This window comes from Scleropages formosus, chromosome 12 (assembly GCF_900964775.1).
Source record: "Scleropages formosus chromosome 12, fSclFor1.1, whole genome shotgun sequence".
Taxonomy (NCBI): domain Eukaryota; kingdom Metazoa; phylum Chordata; class Actinopteri; order Osteoglossiformes; family Osteoglossidae; genus Scleropages; species Scleropages formosus.
This window is the reverse complement of record NC_041817.1, coordinates 28387051-28413494: the sequence shown is the minus strand read 5'-3', so window position 1 is coordinate 28413494 and position 26444 is coordinate 28387051. Positions and strand designations below refer to the sequence as shown.

Sequence of the window (26444 nt, the reverse complement as noted above, 5' to 3'; positions counted from 1 at the left end):
GTTCGGCTTCCATCGTGCGCCGATGCAACTTGGCTTCGTTTTCGCTGCTTTGGCAAACCCGTGGTCCGACCTCCCCGAGACGGCAATTGTCTAGCGTTTGTTTGTTTATCCTGTTGGCTTTAATGACTGCTGCCGTTTGATGCGCAGCAGGGCAGCTGTTGTGCTCCGGGAGCTCCTCGCAGGCACGCAGGCGGCCCGTCGCATGAAGGCAGCCTTTGCCTTTGGCCCCCGCTGCTATTGTGCGTTCGCATGTGCGGCTTCGCAGCTGTTGAAAGGGAGAAGCTACCTGTGATGGGCAAACTTTCTCCCGCCTCGCATTCATTGGGTTCACACACTCGACAGATGGGCAAGGCACTAATTTCCTGCTCTTTGTCCGCTTCAGAATAGACTGCCTTTCGCATCGGCAGTGGCACACGTCACGTTCTCCTCTCATCAGCTCGCCAGTGATGACGGCCGACTCTAATCGTCGGCATCGCTTTGTGGGCGCAGCTCTTCCTCTCGGGCTGGATGCTCCATGTGTGATGGGAACCCCTGCAGGCCAGTGTGGAGAAACATTCCACATCCAGCTTCCCACAGGTCTTCCCAATGATATCTGGTGACTGGTGGTGTGTAAAGATAGAGGGACCCAGGTGGAGCTGCAAGCGGTGGAGCGCCACACAGAGCTGCTTTAAACACAGTCGGTAGGAGGACTTTCCCAGTGCGGTAAACTTGTTAGTCTGTAGGGTGATCCTTCAAGCTCAGTAGCTGTTTTTCCAGTGCAGTGTCACGGTGGTCTGGAGCCTGTCCTGAATACGCAGGGTGCAGGACACGGTATGCCCTCAGCACGTGGTGCTCCACAGGGCGAACACACACATACATCCAGGCGCACACTCAATGCGATGACCGTAACAGCAATAGAAACCTCACTGGGACAAAGGTTCCTATGATGCAAAAAGCTGTAAGTACAGTCTGAGATGTAATAATTGGAATGACATCGGTACTATAGTACTGTGGCAGTTCCAATGATTTGCCTTTTTCAGCAGCAGGGTCATTTTTACCGTCAGTTCGGAGTCGGTACCGTGCTCAGGGGTATAGCCGTGGGATGTGAACCTGGCTCCCTCAAGTGTAAGAGGATGTCTCCAACCACTACGCCACCTGCTGTGAGAGTCATCTGCCTGGAGTCTTCCTTCAGCTTTCGTTTTGTTTCTCACCCCGAAGGGGCTGTAGCCGGGAGCTGGAGATGCCAGTCACCTCAGCTCTCCCGCACTTTCTTCTCTGTCCTTGTGGAAGCCCTGGAGTCATGACCGTCTGTGTGTGTGTGTGTGTGTGTGTGTGTGTTTGTGTGTGTGTGGTGCTGCCGTGTTCCCGTGGGAGGAAGCAAGTCGGCGGCTCTTGATCCTACATCATGACAAGAACCAGTCACAATGAGCACACACCTCTCTCCACAGCAGTATGTCACAGGGGTCTCACAGGGCCTCAGTGGGCTCAAACAGGTGTGTCCTCCGAGGGGTCCAGCAGGACGAGAGGAACCCCATCCCAACCGCCAACTCCACACACACACCAGCTACAAAACCCCTCTGCGGTCACACTGTGACAAATGTCGTGTTCGAAAGTCGTGTTTGAAAGTCCTTCAGGGTCCCAGGTGTGAGCGCCTTCAGCTGTTGAGTGCAGCTGAGCTCCACAAGGGGGCGCTGTGCTGCCCCCCCAACTTCAGGACACAGTCTGTCCCCGCTGTCTGGACATGTCCTTTTGAACCTGAGACAGTGGGGTTTAGTGGCCTGCAATTGGGTGAGCTTTTAACACACAGCAAATGTGTTGTGACACTTTTTTGAGAGATTAATGCAACAATTGTTACTGTTTATTCATTTTTCCGATGCCTTTCTCCAAGGCGCCTTACAGCGTTGGGTCTCTACACCAAATGGAATGAGAGGAGTCAAGGAGTTTGATGTGTTGGAGCTCCTTCACACACACTGAACATAGACAAGTACACCAAAGTGCGACAGTGATCACACAGTGAAGGGGTTTTAAGCAGTAAAAAGTACACAAAGAGTACTGTGATTTACCAAGATGTACATGTCTCATACAGGCGCAGAGGAAATGGCAGCAGGATTTAACATGTGGACGTGGACTATAGTTTTTCATGAGGGACACGGCTGGAGGAAACGGCTCTTTATGTGTCCTGTTGTCTGGCTCCTTATTGCTCTGAGTCGTTTCCCAGAAGGGAGGGATTCGAACCTGTGATGATGTGTGTTGTCTGCTCGCTTTCTGGTCCTGCAGGTTGGGGCTCACAGCCAGGGCTCCTCTACTAACTGGGTACTTAGCTATTTTACAGTGATTTACCCATTTATTCGGCTCAGTAATTTTTACTGATTCTTACAACAAGAGGTCAAAGCTCTCAGCATGTGAGTTCGTCTCTGTCCCAGTTGTGGACTCGGTGTTTTGGGACACTTTGTCATTGTCTTTGTGAACAGTGACCTCTGAACTCTTAAGATGTCCTGCTGTCCCCACCGCATGTGTGTGTGTGTCCGTGTGTGCGTTTTATTGACGTCACGCCTCTATGCAATGTTTCAGGCTCTTAATATATTCCTACATTATTAATTGTGAGCTGCCGAGGTGAATTATTCCACATCAGATCCATGTTAAGGTCCAACTAACAAGCATCTCCTTCCCCACAGGAAGCGAACCCAACGGGACGGGTTTACCGGGCGAGGCAGAAACCCGCTGGATAGGCGAGCAGGGCGGGGACGTCACGAGCCGGACTCTCACCAGTAGAGGGCGCTTCTTTCAAGGACCTCGGAGGACCACTGAGGCTCCTCCGTTTCTGCCCAAAATCTGTTGGCTCCCAAAACCCCCCATGGCTGAGAAGAACCTGTGTTCAGCCTTCGGAGGAGCCTCACTAAACTTGTGTGGAAACCTGAAGAACCTGGCATTGAACCCAACAGAAATGAGTTCCCAGCACCACCCTGGTAAGAACCTCTGACACCGAGCTCCGTCTCATAGGATATACCACAGTAAAGGATGTCATACCTCGTTTCGGGATTCTTGCTTTAATCATCAATAACCTGTAGACGTGAAAGATGTTTAAACATTCGTATGAGAGACGGGATCTAGTTTCAGTGCAAACGAATTTCTGTGAAGCCCGGAGAGGATTCGGTACCTCGGTGCGACCCTTGTGGGTGGGGGTGGGTGGGGGTGGGTGTCACTGAGCTTTCATTTCCCCTTCCTGTCAGAAGAGGTGATGTACTGGGGACGGTGGACAGTGTACGTGAGCTTGTCAGACGGATGCCGTAAAAGCGAAGGCCTCCTGGGGTCGGATCCTAAACGCCGTCGCTGTTCCTGGGCCAGGAGAAGCTCCTACAAACTCCGCTTGTCGACTCATTCGGGGTCCCGTAAACGAGCCCGACGTAAACCACGAGCACGTTGTTGCCGATCGCAGCAGGCACGAGGTGTGAACACTGTGGATTTGAGTTGAATGAAGGCGGTGCTGCACTCATTTCCTCTTAGGTGCCCTTCAGCCCCATCCATTGGCTCGCAGGGAAACCAAGGGAGCGAAATTGGTGCAATAAAGAGGAAGCTGCAGTTGGTTTGAACTCGACTCTTCGCAACACGAGGAGCCCATTTACTGCGCTCAACTAAGAAGTGCCGTCTTAATGAGTCTTTTAAAGGCTGTCAGAGAGATTTGACGCTTTTGCCGATTGTCTGCTTGCATTCTCCTCCTCAGACTCGTCTTGTTCTCCAAAATGGCGCAGAGTAAAGTTCCAGAAGTGAACGAAAGTGAACTTTCCACTTAATTCCATTGTTTTTACTTTGTAGCCGCTAAGAAAGCCGTCATGAACTCATTCAGCTCTTTTGTGTGAGCGGCGAAACCCCCGGTGGCTCCTGCCAAACACACAAAGCCGAGCGGCTCAATGGGCACAATGGTATTTTCATACGTGCGTCGACTCTCTCAAACGAACTCTTTCTTCCTTCGCGCGTTTTACGGCTGTCAAATACCCGTAATCCTTCCGTTATTTCGGAAAAATCCCGTCAGCGGAAAAAGGGATCTGGAGGTGGGTCAGGGTGCGAACGCACGCATGACGTTTGCGACGTTTCCTTCTCCCTGCTCCCGGGAGGCTGCTTGTACTTGTGATGCTTTTTGTGATGCTCATGGGGGTGGGGTGGTGTTGGGGGGGAGCGTAGTGTGTCCACAGCTGAAGTAACAGTGCAGGGATCCTGCGGATATTGATCGCTGGGTCCACTGGGGGGCTTCCTCTTAGTAGAAGGCAAGGCCACGGTGAGAGAGCGCTGTGTGTGTCTTTTCGATGAGCTGGGGTTAATGACCTGGCCAGTGAGACCGACAGTCATGACCGCTGTGTTCCTGTCTTCTCCGCTCCCCCCCCAACCACGGAACAGTGTGTTCCTTGTTGCCCCGGCAACGGACGGACCGACGGTTCATTTACGAGCCGATAACAGACCTGCTGCTGCTGATTTAAAGCGTCGCTTCCGGCGGTGGTGCCGTCGTCCGTCCCGTCCCGTCCCGTCCCTCCCATCAGCTGTCTCTCCAGTCACTATTTATTTAGTAATGATGTCCAGCTGACCAGGTGAGCGTACAGGTACATTACCGGTACTGAGAAAATATCGAGGTGACGATTTCATCCCTGGACCACAAGTCACAGCCACCAGGGCTGTGTGTGTGTGTGTGTGTGTGTGTGTGTGTGTGTTTGCGCGCGCGCACGCACTGTTGTTTTGAGGAGCATCTGCATGTCAGGTGCTCCTCAAAACCTTCTCCTGTCTATGTTCAGTTGGTCACCTGGAGTTTCAGGTGGAAACCAGTCGGAGATGAACAGAAGACTTCAGTATCTATAGCAGGGCTTCAGGTGTCAGGTGCAGGCTGCTGGTCCCTAGGAAGAAGGAGTGGAGCTGAGTGTGTTCCCTGCGCGCTGCTCGCAGCACCGTCTGCTTCCAGATGTCAGTTAATCAAAATAAGGCCATAAACGCAGCGGGTGGGAACAGCGAACGCTGGAGCATCAGCACAGATGGCAGGGGTTCGAGGGACACGGTCGAGCTGCAGCTCTTTAAACCCTGTGGGTTGTACAAAGCCGTGTGCGTGCGTGCGTGCGCGTGTGTGTGTGTGTGTGTGTGTGTGTGTGTGTGTGTGTGTGTGCATGTGTGTGTGCATGTGTGTGTGCATGTGTGTGCACACATGTTCCCGAACGCTGCTCCGACACCTCCGGTCAGAGTGTCCTGCGCTACGGTCGTGGCCCGTACGGCGGCCGCAGAGCTACGGAAATCCCCCCCCCCCACAAACAAGTTCACGTGGTCTCTGGTGTCCCCAGGGGGCCACAGGGGGCCACAGGGCGCCACAGGGGATGGGAGTCACCGCTGCCGTTACCCAGGATGCTCTGCTTCCAGAGGATAGCGCCTCGCTTTGTTCCTCCAGCGAGGCCCGTGACGACGCGTCCGCCCGTCTGTTAGCGCCCCCGCCCCCCTTGTCCCGGAGCAGAATAAAGCCGTCCGTGCCCGGTTGCTCCCGGCGCTCGTGCGGAACGGCTCGTCGAGCGACATTTCCTCCTCCCGACCGTGGCGGGCGGCTCTGAGCGCACGCTCCTGCAGGGGACACGTTCGCTGACCTGTGGATGCGAGGGCAGAGGAGCATCGCTCAGCATGTGCTTTTGTTTCCCCATCACCGTGAGCCTTTCTGTCATCGGTGTGTCCTGGAGCACCACGTTGTTACAGTAAGGGCCACCGAGCCCTGGAGCCCCACCAAAGACATATATAAGACCTATTTTGTAGAAGTTGTGCCACCCCGCCCCGCCCCACCCTAACCCAACCCAACCCAACCCAACCCAACCCAGCCTACGTGTTTTTGACAGCGACTGAGGTTCCGCTGGCTCCTGCGCTTCACCCGGCTTGAACGATTTGCTTGGGTTGCGGTCGCACAAGGTGTGACGTGTTCATCTCGGTGTCGCGTCAAGAGGGAACGGGATCGACGGGGCAATGGTGCGACAGCGTGGAGAACTGTCGGGGGCAGGGCTGCAGCAGGGGCTCATGGGATTTCACAGACTCGCGAGCACCTGAAGGACCATGGAGCTCCACATCGTGGATCATCGCGTCCACTTCTCTTGGTTTCCTCTATTCTTGTTGGTCCTTCCCTCTCTCTCTCGACACCTCGTTTACTTCGCCTTTTATCGAACCTTCCTATTCAAATGAGCTTCTGCTCCTGTTCCTATTGGTGGCGCCGAGTCCCTCCCACCAGTCGAATCTCAAGCTCCTGTTTCCAGTGCCAGGTGCCGTGAAGGGGCGTGGTCTCCGAGAGCCTCTCGCGGTAATTACACAAAAGGCTTACCTGCGCCGCTCGACCCCAGGCCCTTAATTCCAGAAAGTGTCGGGCAACAGGGGCCCAGTTGAAACTTCGAGCGTCTTTCCTGTGACAGGACCCAAAGCCTGGGCCTCGTAATTCAACCATCTGTCTACTGCGAACAGGTGACTGAACTGAGGGCGGTCGCAGTTCAGGCTCATCTTGCAGATCTGTGTGTGTGTGTGTGTGTGTGTGTGTCACATTTGCTCGTTTATTCATTCACTTTTCTCCAAAGTGACTGACAGCGTTAAGCTACTTGCACTGATTTACATACTTTTATAGCAGGGTCACAAGGGTCCTTAACCATAAGGAAGTGGGATTTGAACCTGAGTCCTTTGATTTCTGGGCAGCAGCTCTAATCACTGCACCACCTGCTGACTCCATTTGGCTTTCTTTTGAAACAAAGAGTTGCCTTATCAGGAAACGGACGGTGGCCGTACTGCGGTTGGACCGTGGTTGGACCGTGGATCGGCGGTTGATCCCTTCTGCAGCCTCATGACCGCTGGCCCTGTTCGGACTCTCCCAAGCTCCCCGTTGCGCTCACCGAACGGTCCTTAATGACTTTGCCCTTTGAAAGGCGGCTCTCCCTGCAGGAGGCGGACGGGCAGAAACAGGGTCTCTGGGAAGTGCCTTGGGTCCAGAGGGCACGGGCAGGTTTGCGGGCAAAAAAAAAAACCGATCTCACAACCTGCTGGTGCAGACACTGAGTGTCAACAGCCTGGAAACACATTTGGGAAGAGAAAGCAGAATTCCCCCTTTCGCTGTTCCTTCACCTCCAGGGCAGAAACACCTGGGTGAGACGCTACAGAGACGTGTGTGTGTGCGTGTGCCTGCCTGCGTGCGTGCGTTTCATTTCAGCAGTTGCTCCTTGTCGGGCGGGGGGGGTCACTTCCATATTTCAGAAACTCTGAAGAGAGGTGCATTGTGGGAACAGCGCTGGTATTGACAGCTCAAACAGCTTTGTTGGCTTTTTTTGGCAGCAGGGCCGGGTGGGTGGGGGGCAGAGAGACGTTAAACCACAAGTGAGGTGTGTGTCGTGGCCCCGCCCACTCATTTCCTTTTCCAGTGTGGGCCGTTGCAGCTCCGATCCATCGCCGGTTCCCAGAGCACTGCGTGGGGTCCAGGCGTTCAAGAGCCCGGCTCAGTGGCCCTGGGACGCTTCTGATCCCCCCCTCCCCCCTTCCCCAGGATCCCCTCTGCTCTCAGAGCGGACCCCCCCACCCCCACCTCCCATTGGCCACTAAGGGAAACGGCTAAAAACAGAAGGTCTGGGAAGGTAGAGCATTGACGTCAGAAAGAGCCACATGTAAAGAATTCCCAGCGCAGCTGCTGGAATGTGCTGGCCTCTCGTACCGTGGTACATGCCAGCGCTGGCTGCATGGGGGCCCCTGCTGATCATAAACAGACCTTTCCCCACGTAGGGGTGTCGGTTCTGCGGGGCGGGGGTGGAAACTCCAGGTCGTCACTGAGTCGTGAGAGACCTGGTGCCCAGATGCAGTTTGCATCGCGTGGAAACGGCAGGTTTTGGGTTCGCAACCTCAAGCTATTCAGTGAAAAGCAGCTCAGTGTCAGAAAGTGGTGCTTGTTTCAGCTGCACATGTGTCCTGGGTTCAGGTCCCTGCATGTTCGCAGTGTTGCTGTGATAATCATGCAAATGGAGGATTATTTCTCATGACCCCTCTGTTGCTCAGAGCTGAGGAATCCCTCCCACATTCCAGAAGGGTCTCGAACCCATGTCTTTGAGAGCCACTTCTCTCCTGATCTCCTGACAGCTCCATCGATGAGTCCAACATCATCTGCTGTGATGATCTATGCATTCGCTGTTTGAATTTCACTTCTGTGGGAGATACTGGGGGGATGTGAACCAGCAACATGGTGGTGTCACGCACACAAGCTGTGTCCATAGTTCTTTCTGTGTGTCTAGAACTTTTTCCACTTTGATTGACCTGAGGGTAAACAATGTAAATGCGTTGTTTATATATCAGACCTCATTCAGCTGGATTTACTTTTTACCACATTATACTGTGCTCTGGTGGTGCAACCAGCTTATTGTTCAGTCACTTCTCAGTTCTCAGCTGTCAGGGCAGCGCCCTTCGCCAGGGTGAGGGCCACGTTCCGGTACTTTCCTCAACCGCCTGATTTCTCCCAGGAACATGTGAATCACAGCAACAGGAACATCTGCAGGACCCTTCTGTTTGACCTTTAGAGGTGATGACAGTGACGTCTGCAATCCATGATCTTACGAAACAGAATGAAAAATTCAGAACTTACTGTTATTTACTGGACACTTTTCTCGAGGTGACCCACAGTGTGAGGTTTGTACACTGAGCTACTTACACTGATTTACCCGTGTGTGTGCGTGTGTGCGTGTGCGTGTGCGCGTGTGCGTGTGCGTGTGCGTGTGCGTGTGTGTGTGAGGCTCAGGGGCACTACAGCCAGTCTCCTCTGGGCCCCTGACTCTCAGCACCTTCACACTGGTCCATGGTGAGAGGTGGTCCCAGGAAGCCGCTTGGAGAGGTGAGACGCTGGGGGGTGGTGTGGGGGGTTATCTGGAGCTCAGACAGCTCGGACCCGCAGATCAGCCCCACCCCCCAGTCCGTTATGCAGGGCGCACCGTGCGTGTGCCTGTTGGGAGCCGATAACCGGATAGACGGTGACAAGGCGTTGGGGGGGCAGCTATCAGGTGGTGACGCACAAACTTTGCACGCAGCAACAGGGTTCGAGTGGCACAACCTCTCTGTGTTGCCCCCCCCAGGGGGAAACCCACTAAAGACCTCTGATGTTGCCCCCCCTTCCCCCCAATTAACTCATAGCTCTAAAGGAGGGCCCTGCACCCCCACCATTTCTTCCTTCTGCGGCGGGTGCTGACCTGGTCACAGAGCGGTCGACTGGACCTGGGAATAGACTCTAGCCCTTCTTTACTGTGTATCCCTGGTCCCTGCTTGGGAGGGGGGGATATTACCACAGTAAAGACACAGTAAACGTGCCCTTTGCCATACTTTGGGATCTTTGCGCCGCAGGGGAGACGGGACCCCTTTTCTTCCGGAAGGTTCCACAGACAGGTGCAGCAGGCAGGAAAAGGTACGTTTCTCTGAAAGACCGTACATTTAGCGGCGCGGTGACGTCCACCTGCCGCACCGTCGCTGCTGCGTTCCCATACAGGAAGTTTGGGCTTTCCTGTGCGAGGGTGCGGAGGGCGGCGCCACGACGGCAGCTGCCAGGAAGCCCTTCCTCTGAGGTCATCGGTGTCACCAGTGATGCTACTCCGGCGAGATCGTCGACGGTGCCTCACAAGTCAGGAATTCGGTGTCCCTGCAAGTCAGTGTCACTGTGTCGCCCCCTGCAGGCCTCACCCACACCTCCTCATTGTTTTACTGTGTTTTTACTGTGTATGGCCTAGCAATCTGTGTTCAGAGCTCCTTACGAGGGATTTGACCCCACAGCGGCTTTTTGTTGCTTCGTCCTACTGCAGAGCCTCGTGTTTCCGTTTTGGGGTCTCCTGTCATCGCGGATGTGAAACCGGGTGCTCAGCCTCCTCCTCTTGGCATGTCCACCCATCACCCGTCACCTGTTACCTGCTACCTGTCACCGGTGCAGCCTCAGGGGCCCCGGAGCTTGACGGGGCCCCTCGTGTGTTAAGCGTACAGTGCCGAGCAGCTAAGGTGAAAGGCGCCTGCTGGACAAACGCACAGTAATGCAGAGTGAGGGAGAATGTTCTCTTTTCCCTCCGTGTCCCGGAACTCCCGCACCCGTCGCTCTGCTGAAGCCTGGCGTCCTGCCAGCGCCGAACCTCTCCTGTGTTCCACTAAGTGAGGTTGACCGCGAGCGCCGAGCACCAGGAGTAGCCCGTGTAGCACAAGGACACTGGTAATAACGGTAATGATGTGAGGGGTAATGGACTTCATTGTGAGCCACTCCCAGTCGGAGGCGCTGGGGTGCAATCAGGACCCTGCGCTCGGCCACTAGTGGCTCTTAAGATCCAAAGACACGCACTCCCGACGGCTCTTCGTCAGCCGCCCGCTCCTCTTTTCCCCGAGAGCGGAAAGGACCACGGCACCTTGTGTCTCCCGGGGAAGGACTCGCTTCTGCAAACAAGAGCTTGGATCTCATGGACTTGTTGGAGTCTCCAGGGTCCATCTGACCCCAGGGTCTCCACACACTTCTTGATCTCCTTGCTCTTGCGTTGAGGTCTTGACCCTCATTGTCACCAACCTTGCGTGCTCATGGTGGTGTTTCCAGAGCGGGGGCCTCAGGAACACGTCTCGTTGCTCCTCTTCCTCGCCCACCGTTTGACGTTCACGTAGTGGACGATGGAGCCACATGGACCACAGGTTATACGCGAGTGAACCGCACTCTCTTTCTCAGTACCATCAGCACCTCGACCGCAGCGATGCCTTTTCCTGTGTCGGCTTCGCTCCTGTTGGGGCGCGTCCTGATCCCGAGTGCTGGTGGGCATGAGGTCCTGAACTGGAGAGCTTGAGAGCAGCCTCCGTCATCCATCCATCAGCGTTTCTCCCAGGGAGCCCTGGATAAACAAGCACTCCGTGTGCCGTTGTGGGCAGCGCCCGGTGCGTGGAGACGTCTAATGAGTCCGAAGGTGTGTTTTGGTTTTAAAGTGCACCTACGCTTCAGTCCTGATGGTGTGTGCGCATTAGAGGCCCTGACCTCTGGATGGGAGAGGTTTAGTGTCCCGCCATCCCTTGGTAGGCTGTGGGCCTCTGATGGACTGGGTGGACCGTGTAGCGCCGCAGTCAGGGGGCTTTAGTGAAACTCCCAGAAGTCCGTGGGGTCGGAGCCTCGGGTTGGGGTTTGCCCGTCACAACTCCTGAGGAGCCCTGAGGTGGGAGGACCTGGCCAGGTGGGCCGAGCGTCGGCTCTCGCTGCTTCTCCTGGTGCTCCTCTTCTGCGCTGCGTACCGAGGCCAGCCTGGAGAAGGGAACTCTTAATCAATTCCAATTTTTAAAATAATGATTTAAATAAGACGTTGATTATTTCTTTGTTTTCTGAGTGTAAGCTCTGCTGAGGACTAAGAAACCTTTTCTTTAGGGGCCCTCGAGAAAAGTGGCCTCTCTTCTCTGTCCTTCATTTACCAGCTGGGTGTTTCATGGCAGCAGTCTGAGCCGAAGTACGTGGATCGAGGGTACGGGGGCCCTTTCGGTCCTGCCGCTTAATCGGTTGCGGTCGCTGCACCTGGGCGTCGCGGCGAAGCACTTGTATGCGCTCTTTCCGGTGGGCGACAATCCTGCCGCCAAAGTAGCCGGTGCTGTGGCTTCGGTCTCATCTCCGTCCACATTAGCGAGGCCGCCTGGTGAAGTATGCAAAGGAGGGGTCTTCCGCTCGCCTCGGCGCACAGGCGTCCGCGTATCTGTCGGGCCCCAGATGGCGGAACGTGCGCTCGCCTTTTTTGCATTGCAAAGACCCCCCGGCACCTCACGGTAGCAGTGCGGTCGCTCCTCCCTCTCCAGGTCATTTGACTGCCCTCGCAGCGGCACAAAAGTCCCTCGTTAAGGAGTCATTCCAGGCCGCGTCACCTGGACACCGAAGAACCGCAGGTCCTGCAGAGCCGTCGCCGGGTGAGAACGCAGGTGGAGAATGGAAATGATCTGGTTCCTTCGGGCCCCCTCTTCTGTACACTTTCACGCTGTTTTACATGTATCTGTTTGTTGCCTGGAGGTGTCTGTTTCGAGAACAGCTTCCAGAGCACGTACAGCCCCCCCACAGCAGGGAGAGGAGCCGCCGGGGGGGAATTCTTCATCTCATATGGAAACGTGCAGCAAGCTGGTCACTGTCACCGAGAGAGTGGTCAAGGTCATACTGCCACAACGCCCCCCCCCCCCCCCGACACTTGTGCCCCATGAAAGCAAATGGAAACGTCCAAAGAGAGGGGCAGATTTCCCACTTATGACCTCCGACTCCTACTTATTCTCTCCCCTTTGCTAAATGCACCAGCGAGATGCTTTCTGAGATGCTTGTCATCGTTTGACCTGCAGCTACATGCGATGCGTCCGCCAGGGCTTTGACGTGCATTCGGGGAGCCCTCAGTGTCCAAGTGTGGGCAGGAGGTCAGGGTTAAGATCAGAAGGGACCGTAAGAATAATGTGGTCAAAATCCTACACTCCTCACATCTCCGAGCTGCAAGTGCCGAGTCCAAGTTTTTCCAGGTAAACACTGAATCGCATGGAATTTCAGAACAGACTGTAGATGTAAACTTTTCTCCAAGCGACTTACAGTTATTCACCCTTTTGTACAACTCGGTAATTCGAGGTAATACCTTGCTCAAGGCTACTGCAGCCAGAGGGAGGCTTCAAACCTGTGACCTTTGGGTCCGAAGGCAGCAGCTCGGAGCACTGCACCCCCAGCTGTCCGTTCTTGGACGCTGGGAAAATGAGTGCAGGCCAACCCGCGGGTTGTAACGTCAGCCGGAAGGTTCCGGTCTGTCGCTCAAAAAGGGTCACAGTTTTGTGGGTTAATGACACACACGTGTGTCGGCTCTCCAAGGCGAGCAGCCTTGCGTTTGCTGACTGTCGGCTATCGGAGGCATGCGGGCCCGGCCGGGCGGGTCAGGCCTCGGTCTGTGTAGAGGACTAAAGCCTTCGGCACAGCGGCGGCTTTGCGTCGTCTCTCTACGATGTGGACAGGGAGGTCGATGTAGAATCATGGACTGGAGACATAGGAAATGGTTCCGCTTCATCGGAGAAACACAGAAATCGAACCCGAATCCTCCTGAAAGGGTCGTTCGAGCCAAGAGCGCGGTCGGCTTGTCTGGAGGTTGAATCGGTGCGAGTCCGAGGAGAACCGATCGAGGGAGACGCCATCTTCAAGAGTCGTCTCGGCGGGACGTCTTCGGCGCCCTCAGGGACGCCCAGGTCTCACATTTTTGCTCCGGATCGTGTTTCCGGCTCCTTATCCTGGACATCCCATAATGGAGCCGTGTCCTCGGTAGCGGAAATCATCATGCGCCCACGTGGCGTTCGTCGGTCACGCGTGCGGCGAAATCGGCGAGTTTCGCTTCCGTAGCCAAACACGGAAGCAGCTTCGGGTCAGCATCGCCGTGGTCGAGCCGGAGACGAGCCTCCGTGTGGCCCTTTCGTTCAGAAATCGCACGCGTTACAAACTCTTCGTTTCATGGCGAGTTCGTAGGATTTTTATCCGTTTATTTCCAAAAAATTCACATTTTCTTCGCATTTCTACTTCGTAGAACTTGAGAGAGCCTGTGAGCCGGCAGCTGCCAGTAAAACGCACAGAAACAGAGTAAGTGTGCGGAAGCACCTTAATTCAACTTGCTGTGAGTTACTAATATAGGTATTTCTATATATACAGTATTATTATACTGTTGCTGTCTGGTGTCCATGAATGTTGGCAGTTTTGTGCAATTTGTTCTACCACCAGCGACAAGTGGAGTACCGTTACCATGGAGACCAAAGTGAAGATTGTGAAGTATATTTTGCGTATATTTGGTATTTTCTTGCCCAACTGATTCTGTCTTTTTGTTCTCATGACCCAGTTAAGGTCAGTTCTGCTGCTAATTACAGACAAAAAAGAGAATTAAGAACCTCGTTCCATCCGCATCCTGCCGCTGGGCTCCTGCGTAAACATGACACAACCTTTTGCGTTTGTTTGTCCGGTGCGATCGCTGTCGTTGTTTTTGTGTCATTGAGCGCCTAATGGTTTCCACGGTGACTCAGAATACGAAACACGGTGTTAATTGCAAATAATTACAAGTAACGCAATTTCGGGTTGAAGGGCTGTGTTTAAAACTGGAGCAGAATTAAGAAATCACATCCTGAGGCTGACTCACAGCTTGTGTGTGTGTGTGTGTGTGTGTGTGTGAGAGAGAGAGAGAGAGAGAGAGAGAGAGAGAGAGAGAGAGAGAGAGAGAGAGAGAGAGAGAGAGAGAGAGAGAGAGAGAGAGAGAGAGAGAGAGAGAGAGAGAGAGAGAGAGAGAATGAAGTGCTTCTTGTTAAAATGTCACTAAATGCTCAGGAGTACATCACAGTTATTTGAACAAGGATCTTGACTGGGATCCAGCAGCACCGTGGTATGAGACTGAAGTCGACGCAATTGAAAGTAGTCAAGTGCACCGAAGAGTTCCCCGCAGGGTCCTTGCTATCGAACCCATGTCAGTTCTTGCGCTGCGCGCTCGACGCAGGACGCGGTCGTGTTGGCTCAGCGCTCGCTGCCCAAATACCGTGTTTTTGTGGTAAGAAGTTCTGAAATGACATTGTGACTCAGGGACTCGGAATTTGAACTTTGTGCTCTTTGAACACAATAGACGCGGCGCTTCATGGAAACACTGGTAAAACCACGTTCGTACGCCGCGACCGTGGTGCGCTGTGGTGAAACTTTGGTCACAAACTGCATCAGGGAAACGTCGTTCAGCATCAGGTATTTTCATAACCAAATGGCACAGGATGCTTCACAGGTTGTTGTGCTGAGGGGGCCGAGAAAAACAAAAAAAGTCAGATACGAGTCAATTATGCAAAATTTCACAATTATTCCCCGCAGAAGCACTTTGAGTTCTCCTCCTGAATGTTGTTATTATTATTATTTTTATTATTGTTATTGTTAACTCGCAGAAGAGGGGACCGCAGCTCCTTCTCCAAGCACGCGCTGCTGTTTTGTGCTCGGCGACGCTCTGTGTCCTGCGGCTAGTTAAGATGCCGCTGCCGTACCGAGACGGACTCGCCTGCTCCGGGAGGCTTCCGGAAATAGACGGCAGAGCGGAGCCGAGCGCCCCGAGCCGAGCACCTGCTTGTTGCTGACCGGAAGAGGCCGGAAAAGCCGTGTCTTCCTGGGGTGCCTCCTCCTTTTCTCATCTTTCCGTTCGGCTTCTGATGCACGTTGGGCTCGTGAAAATTTCACCTGGAGCTCCAAACACCGAGGCTCCGGGCGGTATCGGAGCCCCGAAAGAGCAGCGGCGGATGCTTTCTGCCCTTTCCTGCGACCGTCCAGAGCGTTCCTTACAAAGGCCCTGTTTGCACGATGACCACAGAAAACAACCGTGACCGCTACTCATCGCGGTCAATGGTGAACGGGCGGCCTGGGAAGTCCTTGCTCTGCTTCTTCTGTCCTTCGACATACGTGCCCTTTTGCTCACACGTTGCTCCGCGTTGCTCGCCCAGGTTGTGTCTCTGAAGCCCATCGCCCTCTCTCTTAAAGATCGTCTTCCCCGTGGAGAGCTGCCGTTGCACCGTGTCCCGTCTGGTAGGACGCTGTCCCGGCCTGCTGCTCGTCAGTTCGGCGTGTCGCACTTGGGTGGATGGATGTTGCGATGTTGTGATGTCCGTTTTTTCCACGCTGGGGGTTCGACTTTTGCCCCGTTGCTCACGCTAAAATAGTGTCACTCATCGCTCCTGCATGGGAGACTGATCGCTGGGCTCCCGCTGCTGAGTGACGCACCGTTCCACCAATCAGCGCTCGCTCTGCTGCACCACGTGAGCCATGCTGTTTTACGCTTCTGTCTGTGTTTCACTCATCAACTCAGTCTCAGACTCCTCACGAGTTTTCCCTTAAAAAGAGGGGGCAGCTGGTAGCGTAGAGGTTAGAGCTGCTGCCTGTGGACCTCAGGGTTGCAGGTTTGATCCCTCCTCTGGCTGTAGTGCCCTTCAGTAAGGTACTTGTGCTAAAATTGCCCAGCGGTATAAACAGTTGTAACCTTTACATTGTAAGGTGCTTTGGAGACAAGTGTTAGCTAAATGAATAAAGGGAGGGGAAATCAAGATGCTGCTGCTTTGATGCCCCGGTTGTACAGCTGTAAGCATCTGTCTGTTTCAGCATTGGGAACTGTGCAAAGCACTGCTTTGGCTACACGTTCAGAAGGTTGTACAGGTCTGTCTTCGTGAAACGTGCCTTTGTGTCCTTCTTGTCGGTCCCCGAGCTCGCTTTTGCGACAGTGGCTCGGGGCTCGCTGTTGCGGACGAGGAGAAGCCAGAGTTCCAGGAAACAGGCTGCCGAAAGAAGCGCTGCCAGGTCTGCCTGCATATTAATTAGCTGGACCGACTCCCGATGTGGCTACGTGCTCGTGTGAGGGGGCACTGGGTGCGGGTGCACAAGGGACAGTAGAGACAACAGCCCTGGCGTCGCTCAGATTAACCCTTTTATAGGAGTCTGAATCGCATGTGGGGGAGACTGAGCAGTCCTATCTGGGTGGAACAGACTCAGGATCCGATGCCAGGCAAAGGCGGTTAGAGGTGGCGACTGTCGCGAAGCTGGGCAGTGAGGTAAGGCTCCCCTCCTTCAGCCTGACACCACCCCCCGCCCAGGAGGCCACCTGACCCACCTGACCCACGTGCTCCTGCCCGGGAGGGGTATCGGCGCTCTGGACACAGACGGCATAGAGGGGGGGACGTGTAACTGAAAACCGAACGCATCGCATTTCAGTTGTTTCGGCTCACATTTACGTTAATGTTCACATAACCGGAGTTCCGGTGACCGAATCGTGGACTGACTGCCCAGTCCGGTGCGTCGCAGTATTGTTTTGGAGTACGTTTTCAAGAATTACAGAAAATATGTGAGAAAGAAATCTGCGAAGCGGAACACAAATCGTTTAAAAAAAACACACGTATATAAAATAAATTCATATAAGAATATAATTAATATTATTTAAATATTTGAAATGATTTACTCGCCTAAGACTGCACATAAAAGATATTATAAATGCAGATTTATTGAGGAAATGTCTTAAGCCGTGTGCCGCTTTCCAATACAGCATCATGAGCATTAATGTTTCTCTTGAGTGATTATTTAATCAGCAAAATTAAACTGTTTAAAAGATCACTTAATTTAAATATGTAAAGTTTCTTTCAAGAATGCAGCTCTCAACACCTTACACTTTTTGGTAGTATGGAACTGGAAGTGATGGTCATATTCTTACTAATATCATACACTGTTTTTCTTGCCAGCAGAAGCATATTGGGGCAAAATGAAATGCACTTGATTCAATTTTTAAAAAAAAAAATAAATAAAAATATAAACTTAATTTCAGATTTTGGGTGATTTTCAAGCACACAACTCCAAGTAGGCAACACAAAAAAATGATATGTAGAACTGGTTAAGCACGCTTGTATGTGCTATGAAAGACACTGCGTTGCTGTGATCGCCGATATGATCCACTGTAAAAACATTAAAACATATATAAAATTTAACAAGATTAGTTTTGTCAAAATAGTTTTTAAATATTATGCAGTACATTGAAATGTTGGAATGACAGTTCAATGCATGACCAGAACCTCTTCCCTGTTACTGCTGTCATGTACTTTGTTACATTGTTACAATTGATACATTAGTTATATTGTTACATTGTTACTACTGATACATTATTTAGTTACATTGTTGCTATTGATACATTGTCACATTTGTTATATTGTTGCTATGTTACACATTTCTTGCTTTGTTATGCATTGTCGCTTCTTTACACTGGAGGACGGGCCGCAGAAGCAGGGCGAACCCCCCCCCAGCTGACTGCGACAAATGAGGCGTGTCGACAGTGCGTTGCTGGCCACCTCCGCCCCCTTCCCTAACCCCCGTAGACAATGGGCACCCTGCACTCTTGCAGTCTCACACTTTTCCTGGTGCAGGTGTGCCGAAGGTGAGGCCACCTGGCTACCGCAGGCCACAGCCCCCCCCCCTTCCCAGCATGCCCCTTGAAGGGCAAGCCAAAGCCCGGCAGCCCATCCGCGGGGCCTGCTGTCGGACGGTCGCGAGGCGGCGGCTCGGCCGCCAGGTCCTGCTGCGCAGGCGTATATCGGGCGCCACAACACTCTGCGTGCGTTAATTGGCAGGTATTGAGCTCCGTCTGTGTGATTTGAACCCAGTTTGAGACGGCTTTTCGCTGGAATCGTTCTCCCTGTTCTGTGGTGTTGGGAACCGCTTAAAGACAGCGGGCTCTATGTGTCCAGTATCTGTCCAGCCTCTGTGGCAGGTTGGTTCGCTATTCCTGTGTCTTCACCTGCGTCTTCATTCTGGTTCCTTGTGTTACAGATTCATGGAGACAAAAACGTTCTCTGGTTAATTTCTTACTGCGTTTCCTTCACTCGTGTGTTTTCTAAACTTTCTCTCTGTAGCAGAGCAAATATGACCTGTTGTTAGAACTGCTGCCTTTGGACCCAAGGGTTTGAATCGCACCTCCTGCTGTAGTGCCCTTGAGCGAGGTACTTACCCTAAATCGCTCCAGTAAAGTTACCCAGCTGTACAAATGGGTCAATAATCATAATTATTGCAGGGGGATTAACACTGTAAGTCACCTTGGAGAAAAGTGTCCAGACAAATGAGGAAATATAAAGAGCACACAGACAATAGGACTGTGGCACCCATTTAATTCAACTCGCCTCCACAGTGTTTACAGCTCATATCTGGCATTCCTGAGTGTCGGCAATCAATAACAAGACGAGGAATGCTGCACGTTTGTGGGACGATTCGAAGTCGGCCCTGAACGGGAGAACAACTGTTTTTCATTCATTTGCTCTTAGTTAACGTTAGGGTTCAAACGTATCCATCTGCGTGATGGCGAATTCTGCAGTTTGATCCTTCCGCTCCATCACAGTAACAATGCTGTTGATCGTTGCCGGTATCGGCCTTCGTGGCGGTGCGGCGTCCAGAGCCCCGGCTGCTCGATTAGCAGGCGTGCGGAGATCCCCCGGAGCCGGAGCCGTCAGGGTTTCCCTTTACGCCCTCCTCTCACCTCATCTTCCCCCTGCACTTGGTCACACGTCCCTGTTGGACGGACACGTCTCCCGACTGGCTAGTGCAGCAAAAAGGCTTCTTCTGGAAGCTTCTCCTGCTACAAAGTAATGAATGCTGAGGAAATCATGCAGAATTCTCTCTGAAGAGCCCCTGTAGAGATTTTCCAACATTCAGGATGGTGATTTAATGACCCTGCAGTGGAAGTTATTCATGCGAAAGTGAATGAAATCAAATGAAAGAAACGTCCCGTGTTCTTCCTGTGGACGTTCATCAAAAATTCTCTTTTCCTGACGTTGCGGAACAGCAGGAAACACGGTACTGTTTTCCGGGGAAGACGCGGACGTTCCTCGTCACAGTGGGACGTGATGTCTTTGAGGCCCGAGGCGGCCCAGCGGTGCAGCGTCCTTCTCGGCGACATCCGAGCGCCTTTGCAATGGGCTTCGCGTTCAGCAAAAATCAACAAATCAGTCAGCAACCAGCAGAAACAAGTGTGTGTGAAGACCATGGTAATACATCTGTTCATTTATCTGGCACTTTTCTCCAAAGCGGCTTACAGCAATCAGCTGCTTACTCTGATTTACCCATTTATATTAAGCCGGGGGTGCGGTGGTGCGGTGGCGCGGTGGGTTGGGCCGGGTCCTGCTCTCCCGTGGGTCAGGGTACCATGGTAGGGTGGGGCGTCAAACCCGAGGCTCTCAGCTTATCAAGCAGCAGCTCAAACTGCTCTGCTGCCCTGCAATGCGAAGCAGTTGTAATTAAGTCGCGGATGTGTTTCTCTGTGCAGAGGACCAGCCTTTCACCCGGAATCTTCTCCAAATCGGACTTTGCCGGGTTCTCCTCGGTGGGACCCTCTGCGTTTCGCACACTTTTCATTTCTGCTCTTTGTGCAGAACATCGGCATTTCTCTCCAGTTTTGTGCGGCGCGATTTCCTCATGCCGCATGTTCGAGAACCAGGGACGGGCCTCGGTTCCCCGGAGGGGTCAGCAAGGTCACCTTGACCCTGTGCAGCCCCGCCGGGCGCTCAGCTCCCATCCTGCTCGCTAATTGTCTGGGGCGAGGCGTCCGAGCCGAAGAGAATGCTCACCTCTTCCACCTGCCGCATCTCCTCCCGCCCGACGGAAAAGGTGCCCCGGGAAGAGACGGCACGGTGAGCGGCCAAACGGTGCCCCTCCCTGACTCCGTGCCAGACCGGCCCAAACAGGTGTCCTGATGCGGAGCAGGAGACCTCGTGAAGGACCAGTTCTTGGTGAACCCCTGATCTTCACGGAGCTGTAGGATCCAGCCCTTCATGCTGTGCGTGAAACCCATGACCGTGATGGGCTTCTTGAGTCCATTCCCACAGCAAACAGCCCTTTGTGTGTGTGTGTGTGTGTGTGCGCGCGCGCGGGGATGTGGGTCTCTCTCTCTAACCGCTGACTGAACTTTGACGAAACTCCAGGCTCTGGGGCTCACGCAGTGCGGGGGCAGCTGGGGACGAGGGCACCGACCAATGGAGGTTGTGACCAGCGGACGCCCCCGAGGTTCACGAGTTCACAGGCCCCGCCCACAGAGAGGCTGCCGTCGGGTAACAAAACGTGCTTTGTGCAGCGCGGCCACGGAGACGGGTCGTTTTGTCTCCGGTGTCCATCTGCAGCCGCGAAAGGAACCTCATTTCTCGTGGTGCCGTGCTGCTCGCGCGTCGACCTCGTTTCACCTTCGCATTTACCGCTCTTTTCAGCCGGCGACACAAAGGCTTTTCCCCCGTTCTCTTCCGTTTCTCGTTGCCCCTTTAAATAATAATCATATTACTGCGATTCCACGAGAAGATTAGTACGAACTCCAGCAGCGATGACCACCGAGCTCGGGTGACCACGTTCCCGGGAACACGGATTCATTGCGTTCGGCCGAGAGTAACAGCAGACCGAGAGCTTTAGACACAGACACGGCGCTACGGACACAGCTTGTGCGTGACACCACCGTGTTGCTGGTTCACATCCCTCCAGTAGCTCTTTGTCTGTCGCTCACATACGTCGACGTATACGTTGTTCGCTCTCGGGTGTGCGTCTCGTCGGAAAAATGATTATATTTAGATACAATGAGCTGCGGCAGAGGGCTGCATCGTGACCTTCTTCTGGACCTTCGAGTGTTTGCTTCCCTCTGCGGTTTGACACCCGATGATGAGCATCTCTGCTCATTTTGTCTCGGCTTGAATCGCAGCCTTCGATCTCGAACCCACGCTCACTCGGACGTCTCTTGACCTCCCGAAGGTGAGGCCTGCTGCGAACGAGTCTCGCCGGCGCCCCTTTGCTCGAACCCAAGGACGACCGTGCGAAACAGGTCTGTACCTACGCTGTCGCACGTCCCTGCTGCTCTAGAAGATTCTTTTTAACTCTTTGTTGCAGTCCTCTTCACACACACACACACACACACACACACACACACACACACACACACACACGCACACACTAATGGAAGTGTTCCTCTCCCTGTCATCAGCACAATAACACCACTTATCAGTCGCTTGTCTCCAGGAACACCCATGATCCTCTGCTGCGCTGGATGTCCGCACTGCAGCCTCGCGTTACTTAGCCTGAAAGCTCTATTTTCGCCGCCTTTTTTTAAAAGCAACGTTGGGTTAAAAGGTGCGCCTCTGCTCTCCACCTGCATTATTGATGAGTTCTGACGAGAAGAGCGGCGCGGACTTTGAGACCGCTTCTGGACGCCGCGTCCGTGTGACTTGGCGAGGGAGCGCCGAGGGGTGCGGGGGCGCCGGTCAGCGAGGACGCCCCGCCCGACTTTCGGCCACGTCCATTACAGAGGCTCCCCACCAAACCGCCGGAGCTCGGAAATGAAGGCCCCGCCCCGCTTTCTCCGCGGTCCGGCGGCCGGACATTAAGTGGCCGGAGCTGCCGGTTCTGACCAGCAGACCCTTAATGCAGGTGCCCGCGGCTAATGGGCCCCTCCTGCGGTCGGGCTCAGAGCCCTTGGGGTCACGTGTGAGACTGGATTGGTGATCGGCCCGGCGGCGCGGTGGAGAGACGAGAGCATCTCGGCTTCCTGTCTCTTCAATATATCGAGCAGGACAGCAGGGGGCGCAGTGGCTACAGGCGTCGCTTTACACTGAAAGCACAGCAGCCCTGGAAGGAGAACCAAGTGCACCTCCACCCTAAGCCTAGAAGGTGCTGTACTGGTTACAGCTGTTACCCTGATGTCAGAGGTTCTTGGTTCAAATCCCACCTCGTGTCGTGGTGCCCTTCATTAAGGTACTTACCCTGAACTGGCACGATAGAAGCGTACCCTGTTGTGTAAAGGGGTAAATTGGTGTATAAGTACAAATGTCACTGTGTGGCTGATGCTGGAGAGATGTGTCATATTAATGTATGTGCATGTTTACGGTTGTTTCGACTTCCTGCTCTATGAGGACAATTTGATACGATGGGAGTCCTGGCAGAACTTGCCGAGGACTGACTCGGTTTCCGATACGAAAGCCGAGAACGAGGTGTCCCGGCACCGCTCGTGGCTCCGTTTTTTTATGCAAAACACCTTCCGCATCATGCGGTTTCCCTCGTGTTGCACGGCTGGATGTTTCACTTACTGCAGGATGCCTTCCTGGACGTGAACCCAAAACCTCTGGGCTTCCACATCAGTTTCCTAGCTGCTACGCCACCTGGTGGCCCAGTGACCCCTCTCCGAGAAATAAAGGCCAGTGGGAGGAACCTCCATTGTGAGGCGTGCTCCCTTACAATGGAACTCGAACCTGTGACTCTTCTCAGCAGGAGCTCCACGCCGCCTCAGTCCAGCTTGCAGGACTTGCGTCACGTGGCATTTAACAAGATCCCCGACTTCTGGAGACGTTCACTGAGAGAAAAGATATTCAAATATTTATCGCAGAGTCGCAAAGGTCTGTTTGCGCAAACGGCAGCGACAGTTGGTCTCGCTGCACCTGGTAACTCCAGTCTCTTCCGGAACTTTCTCCCGAGTCCTTTTCTTTATTGTAAATGCATTGATGTGTGTGTGTGTGTGTGTGTGTGTGTGCGCGCGCGCGCAGTGTGACAGCCGTGTGTCTTGCTCACATCACATGACCAGTTCCACAGTCTGATTGCAGTTCTGAGGCTGCAGGGGGTGTAACGGTTGAGCTCCTGCCTTGCAGTCTGACACACCTTGGTATAACAATAATAATAATATTACTACTAATAATAATAACAATAATTATAATGATAATGGTCAGCAGCCCTAAAAGACACACTAACTATACATCCGGCCTAAACCCTAAACGGGGGCCTAGCAGTCAGTTCTGTTACTTCGTGGTCAAAGGTTCTTGGTTCAAATCCCACCTCCTGCTCTAGTGCCCTTGCTCAAGGTACTGACCCTGAGCTGGTACAGTAAAAATGTCCCTGCTGGAAATGTTTGTTTGTCCCTTACTGTACAAACAGTGTAAATTGCTGTGACGGAAACTGTCGGCGACGTGAATAAATAAGGAATCGTGACGAAACACGTTTTGCTGCGCTGTGGGGGCGTGAAGCTCCAGCCGTTATTTATGAATGTGTCCGTTCTCCCTGGGGGGTGGGGGGTTCGTCCAGCCCCCGCTGCCGTGACCTGCAGGTGAGACGAGTGTCCGCGACACCTCTTTGGCGGCTCTCCGGCACGGCTTCCCCTCTGGGGCCCCTTCCTGCTGTGGCGACAAGGCGACACCCCCCCCCAGCCCCGCGGTCATGCCGGTATGTGCCGGAACATACACTCTTCTAACACGGGGCAGACTGGGCTGTGTCTCAGATCACTGTCTGCATGTTGGTGTGTGTGGTACTGGGGTATTAAACAATCTGTTGTGGTCACATGACCTGGGAAAGGAGTCGGAACGGCATCAGGTCGCGTCCTACGTTCCTCCCTCGCTGACATTCTTTACACCCCAGCACAAGGTCCCACTGAACTCAGTTACTTTCAGGTAGTTGGTGTCACACAGTTAGGCAGTAATCTTTTCACGCACGTGTGTGTGAGGAGACTGATGTCAGTTCAGCAACGCTGAGCATTGTGTTGATTACTGCTTCAGGTTCATATCTGTACCGCGGTACTGGATGTGTGGCCTTGTGGCCATGTACTGTAAGTGTGTGAAATCAATACACTAAACACTGGAAAAACACAGTGATTTCAGTGTTTTTACTTGGATTTACTCTATGACTCCGGCAGCGCCGGCCGTGATGTGACCGGGTGGGGGTGGGGGTGGGGGCTGCGAGTTCAGAGCACACACAGTTTGCTGCAGAAGCCATGCCGCACGCCTGGGACAGTCCTGTGATGTCAGAGGCTGGGGGCGGGGGGAGCAGCGGCGGGGAGAGCAGTGCAGGGTGAGAGAGGAGCAGAAGGCAGAACGAGGGAGACGCTGAACGGGAGGGAAGGAGAGCGACCAGAGACGTGAGAACTCGAACCCCAGGGTAGGGACACTATGTGTCACCCAGGCTTCTTTCACTGGGTTATAACTGTGCTGCAACTGGGTTGAAACTGGACTGTAACTGGACTGTTACTGGATTGTAACTGGGTTGTAACTGGACTGTAACTGGGCTGTTACTGGACTGTAACTGGGTTGTAAGTGGACTGTAACTGGGCTGCAACTGGGTTGTAACTGGACTGTAACTGGGTTGCAACTGGACTGTAACTGGACTGTTACTGGATTGTAACTGGGCTGCAACTGGGTTGTAACTGGGCTGTTACTGGGTTGTAACTGGGTTGTAACTGGGCTCTTACTGGATTGTAACTGGACTGCAACTGGGTTGTAACCCTTACTGTAACTGGGCTCTTACTGGACTGTAACTGGGCTGCAACTGGGTTGTAACTGGATTGTAAGTGGACTGTAACTGGGCTGCAACTGGGTTGAAACTGGACTGTAACTGGGTTGCAACTGGGCTGCAACTGGGTTGTAACTGGACTGTAACTGGGCTCTTACTGGATTGTAAGTGGACTGCAGCTGGGTTGTAACTGGATTGTAACTGGGTTGTAAGTGGACTGTAACTGGGCTGCAACTGGGTTGAAACTGGGTTGCAACTGGGTTGAAACTGGACTGTAACTGGGTGGTTACTGGATTGTAACTGGGTTGTAAGTGGACTGTAACTGGGCTGTTACTGGACTGTAACTGGGTTGTAAGTGGACTGTAACTGGGCTGCAACTGGGTTGTAACTGGACTGTAATTGGGTTGCAACTGGACTGTAACTGGGCTATAACTGGGTTGTAACTGGGCTGTTACTGGGTTGTAACTGGGTTGTAACTGGACTGGAACTGGACTGGAACTGGGCTGCATCTGGGTTGTAACTGGACTGTAACTGGGCTCTTACTGGATTGTAACTGGACTGCAACTGGGTTGTAACTGAGCTCTTACTGGATTGTAACTGGGTTGCAACTGGGTTGTAACCCTTACTGTAACTGGACTGTAACTGGGCTGCAACTGGGCTGCAGCTGGGTTGTAACTGGATTGTAACTGGGTTGTAAGTGGACTGTAACTGGGTTGAAACTGGGTTGCAACTGGGTTGAAACTGGGCTGCAACTGGGCTGCAACTGGGTTGTTACTGGATTGTAACTGGGTTGCAACTGGACTGTAACTGGGCTGTTACTGGATTGTAACTGGGTTGTAACTTGACTGGAACTGGACTGGAACTGGGTTGAAACTGGACTGTAACTGGGCTGTTACTGGATTGTAACTGGGTTGTAAGTGGACTGTAACTGGGCTGCAACTGGGTTGTAACTGGACTGTAATTGGGTTGCAACTGGACTGTAACTGGGCTATAACTGGGTTGTAACTGGGCTGTTATTGGGTTGTAACTGGGATGTAACTGGACTGGAACTGGACTGGAACTGGGCTGCATCTGGGTTGTAACTGGACTGTAACTGGGCTCTTACTGGATTGTAACTGGACTGCAACTGGGTTGTAACTGGGTTGCAACTGGGTTGTAACCCTTACTGTAACTGGACTGTAACTGGGCTGCAACTGGTTGACAACTGGGTTGTAACTGGACTGTAACTGGACTGGAACTGGGTTTGAAACTGGACTGTATTGGGATGTTACTGGGTGTAACCTGGACTGTACTGGGCTCCTACTGGAATTGTAGTGGACTGCAGCTGGGTTGTAACTGGATTGTAACTGGTTGTAAGTGGACTGTAACTGGGCTGCACTGGGTTGTAACTGGACTGTAACTGGGTTGCAACGGACTGTAACTGGCTATAACTGGGTTGTAACTGGGCTGTTACTGGGTTGTAACTGGGTTGTAACTGGACTGGAACTGGACTGGAACTGAGCTGCATCTGGGTTGTAACTGGACTGTAACTGGGCTCTTACTGGATTGTAACTGGACTGCAACTGGGTTGTAACTGAGCTCTTACTGGATTGTAACTGGGTTGCAACTGGGTTGAAACTGGGTTGTAACTGGACTGTAACTGGGCTGCAACTGGGTTGAAACTGGGCTGCAACTGGGTTGAAACTGGACT

General features: G+C 53.2%; 1 protein-coding gene across 1 annotated transcript in view; it reads left to right on the top strand.

The window, feature by feature from the left end:
• Nucleotides 1-26444, top strand: part of LOC108928218 (histone deacetylase 4-like) — a 57559-nt gene that overhangs the window by 2100 nt on the left and 29015 nt on the right. The window contains exon 2 of the mRNA XM_029256907.1: nucleotides 2655-2945. Within this exon, the coding sequence (XP_029112740.1) occupies nucleotides 2834-2945 (112 nt within the window). The 5' untranslated portion in view covers nucleotides 2655-2833. The remainder of the gene's footprint in view (nucleotides 1-2654; nucleotides 2946-26444) is intronic.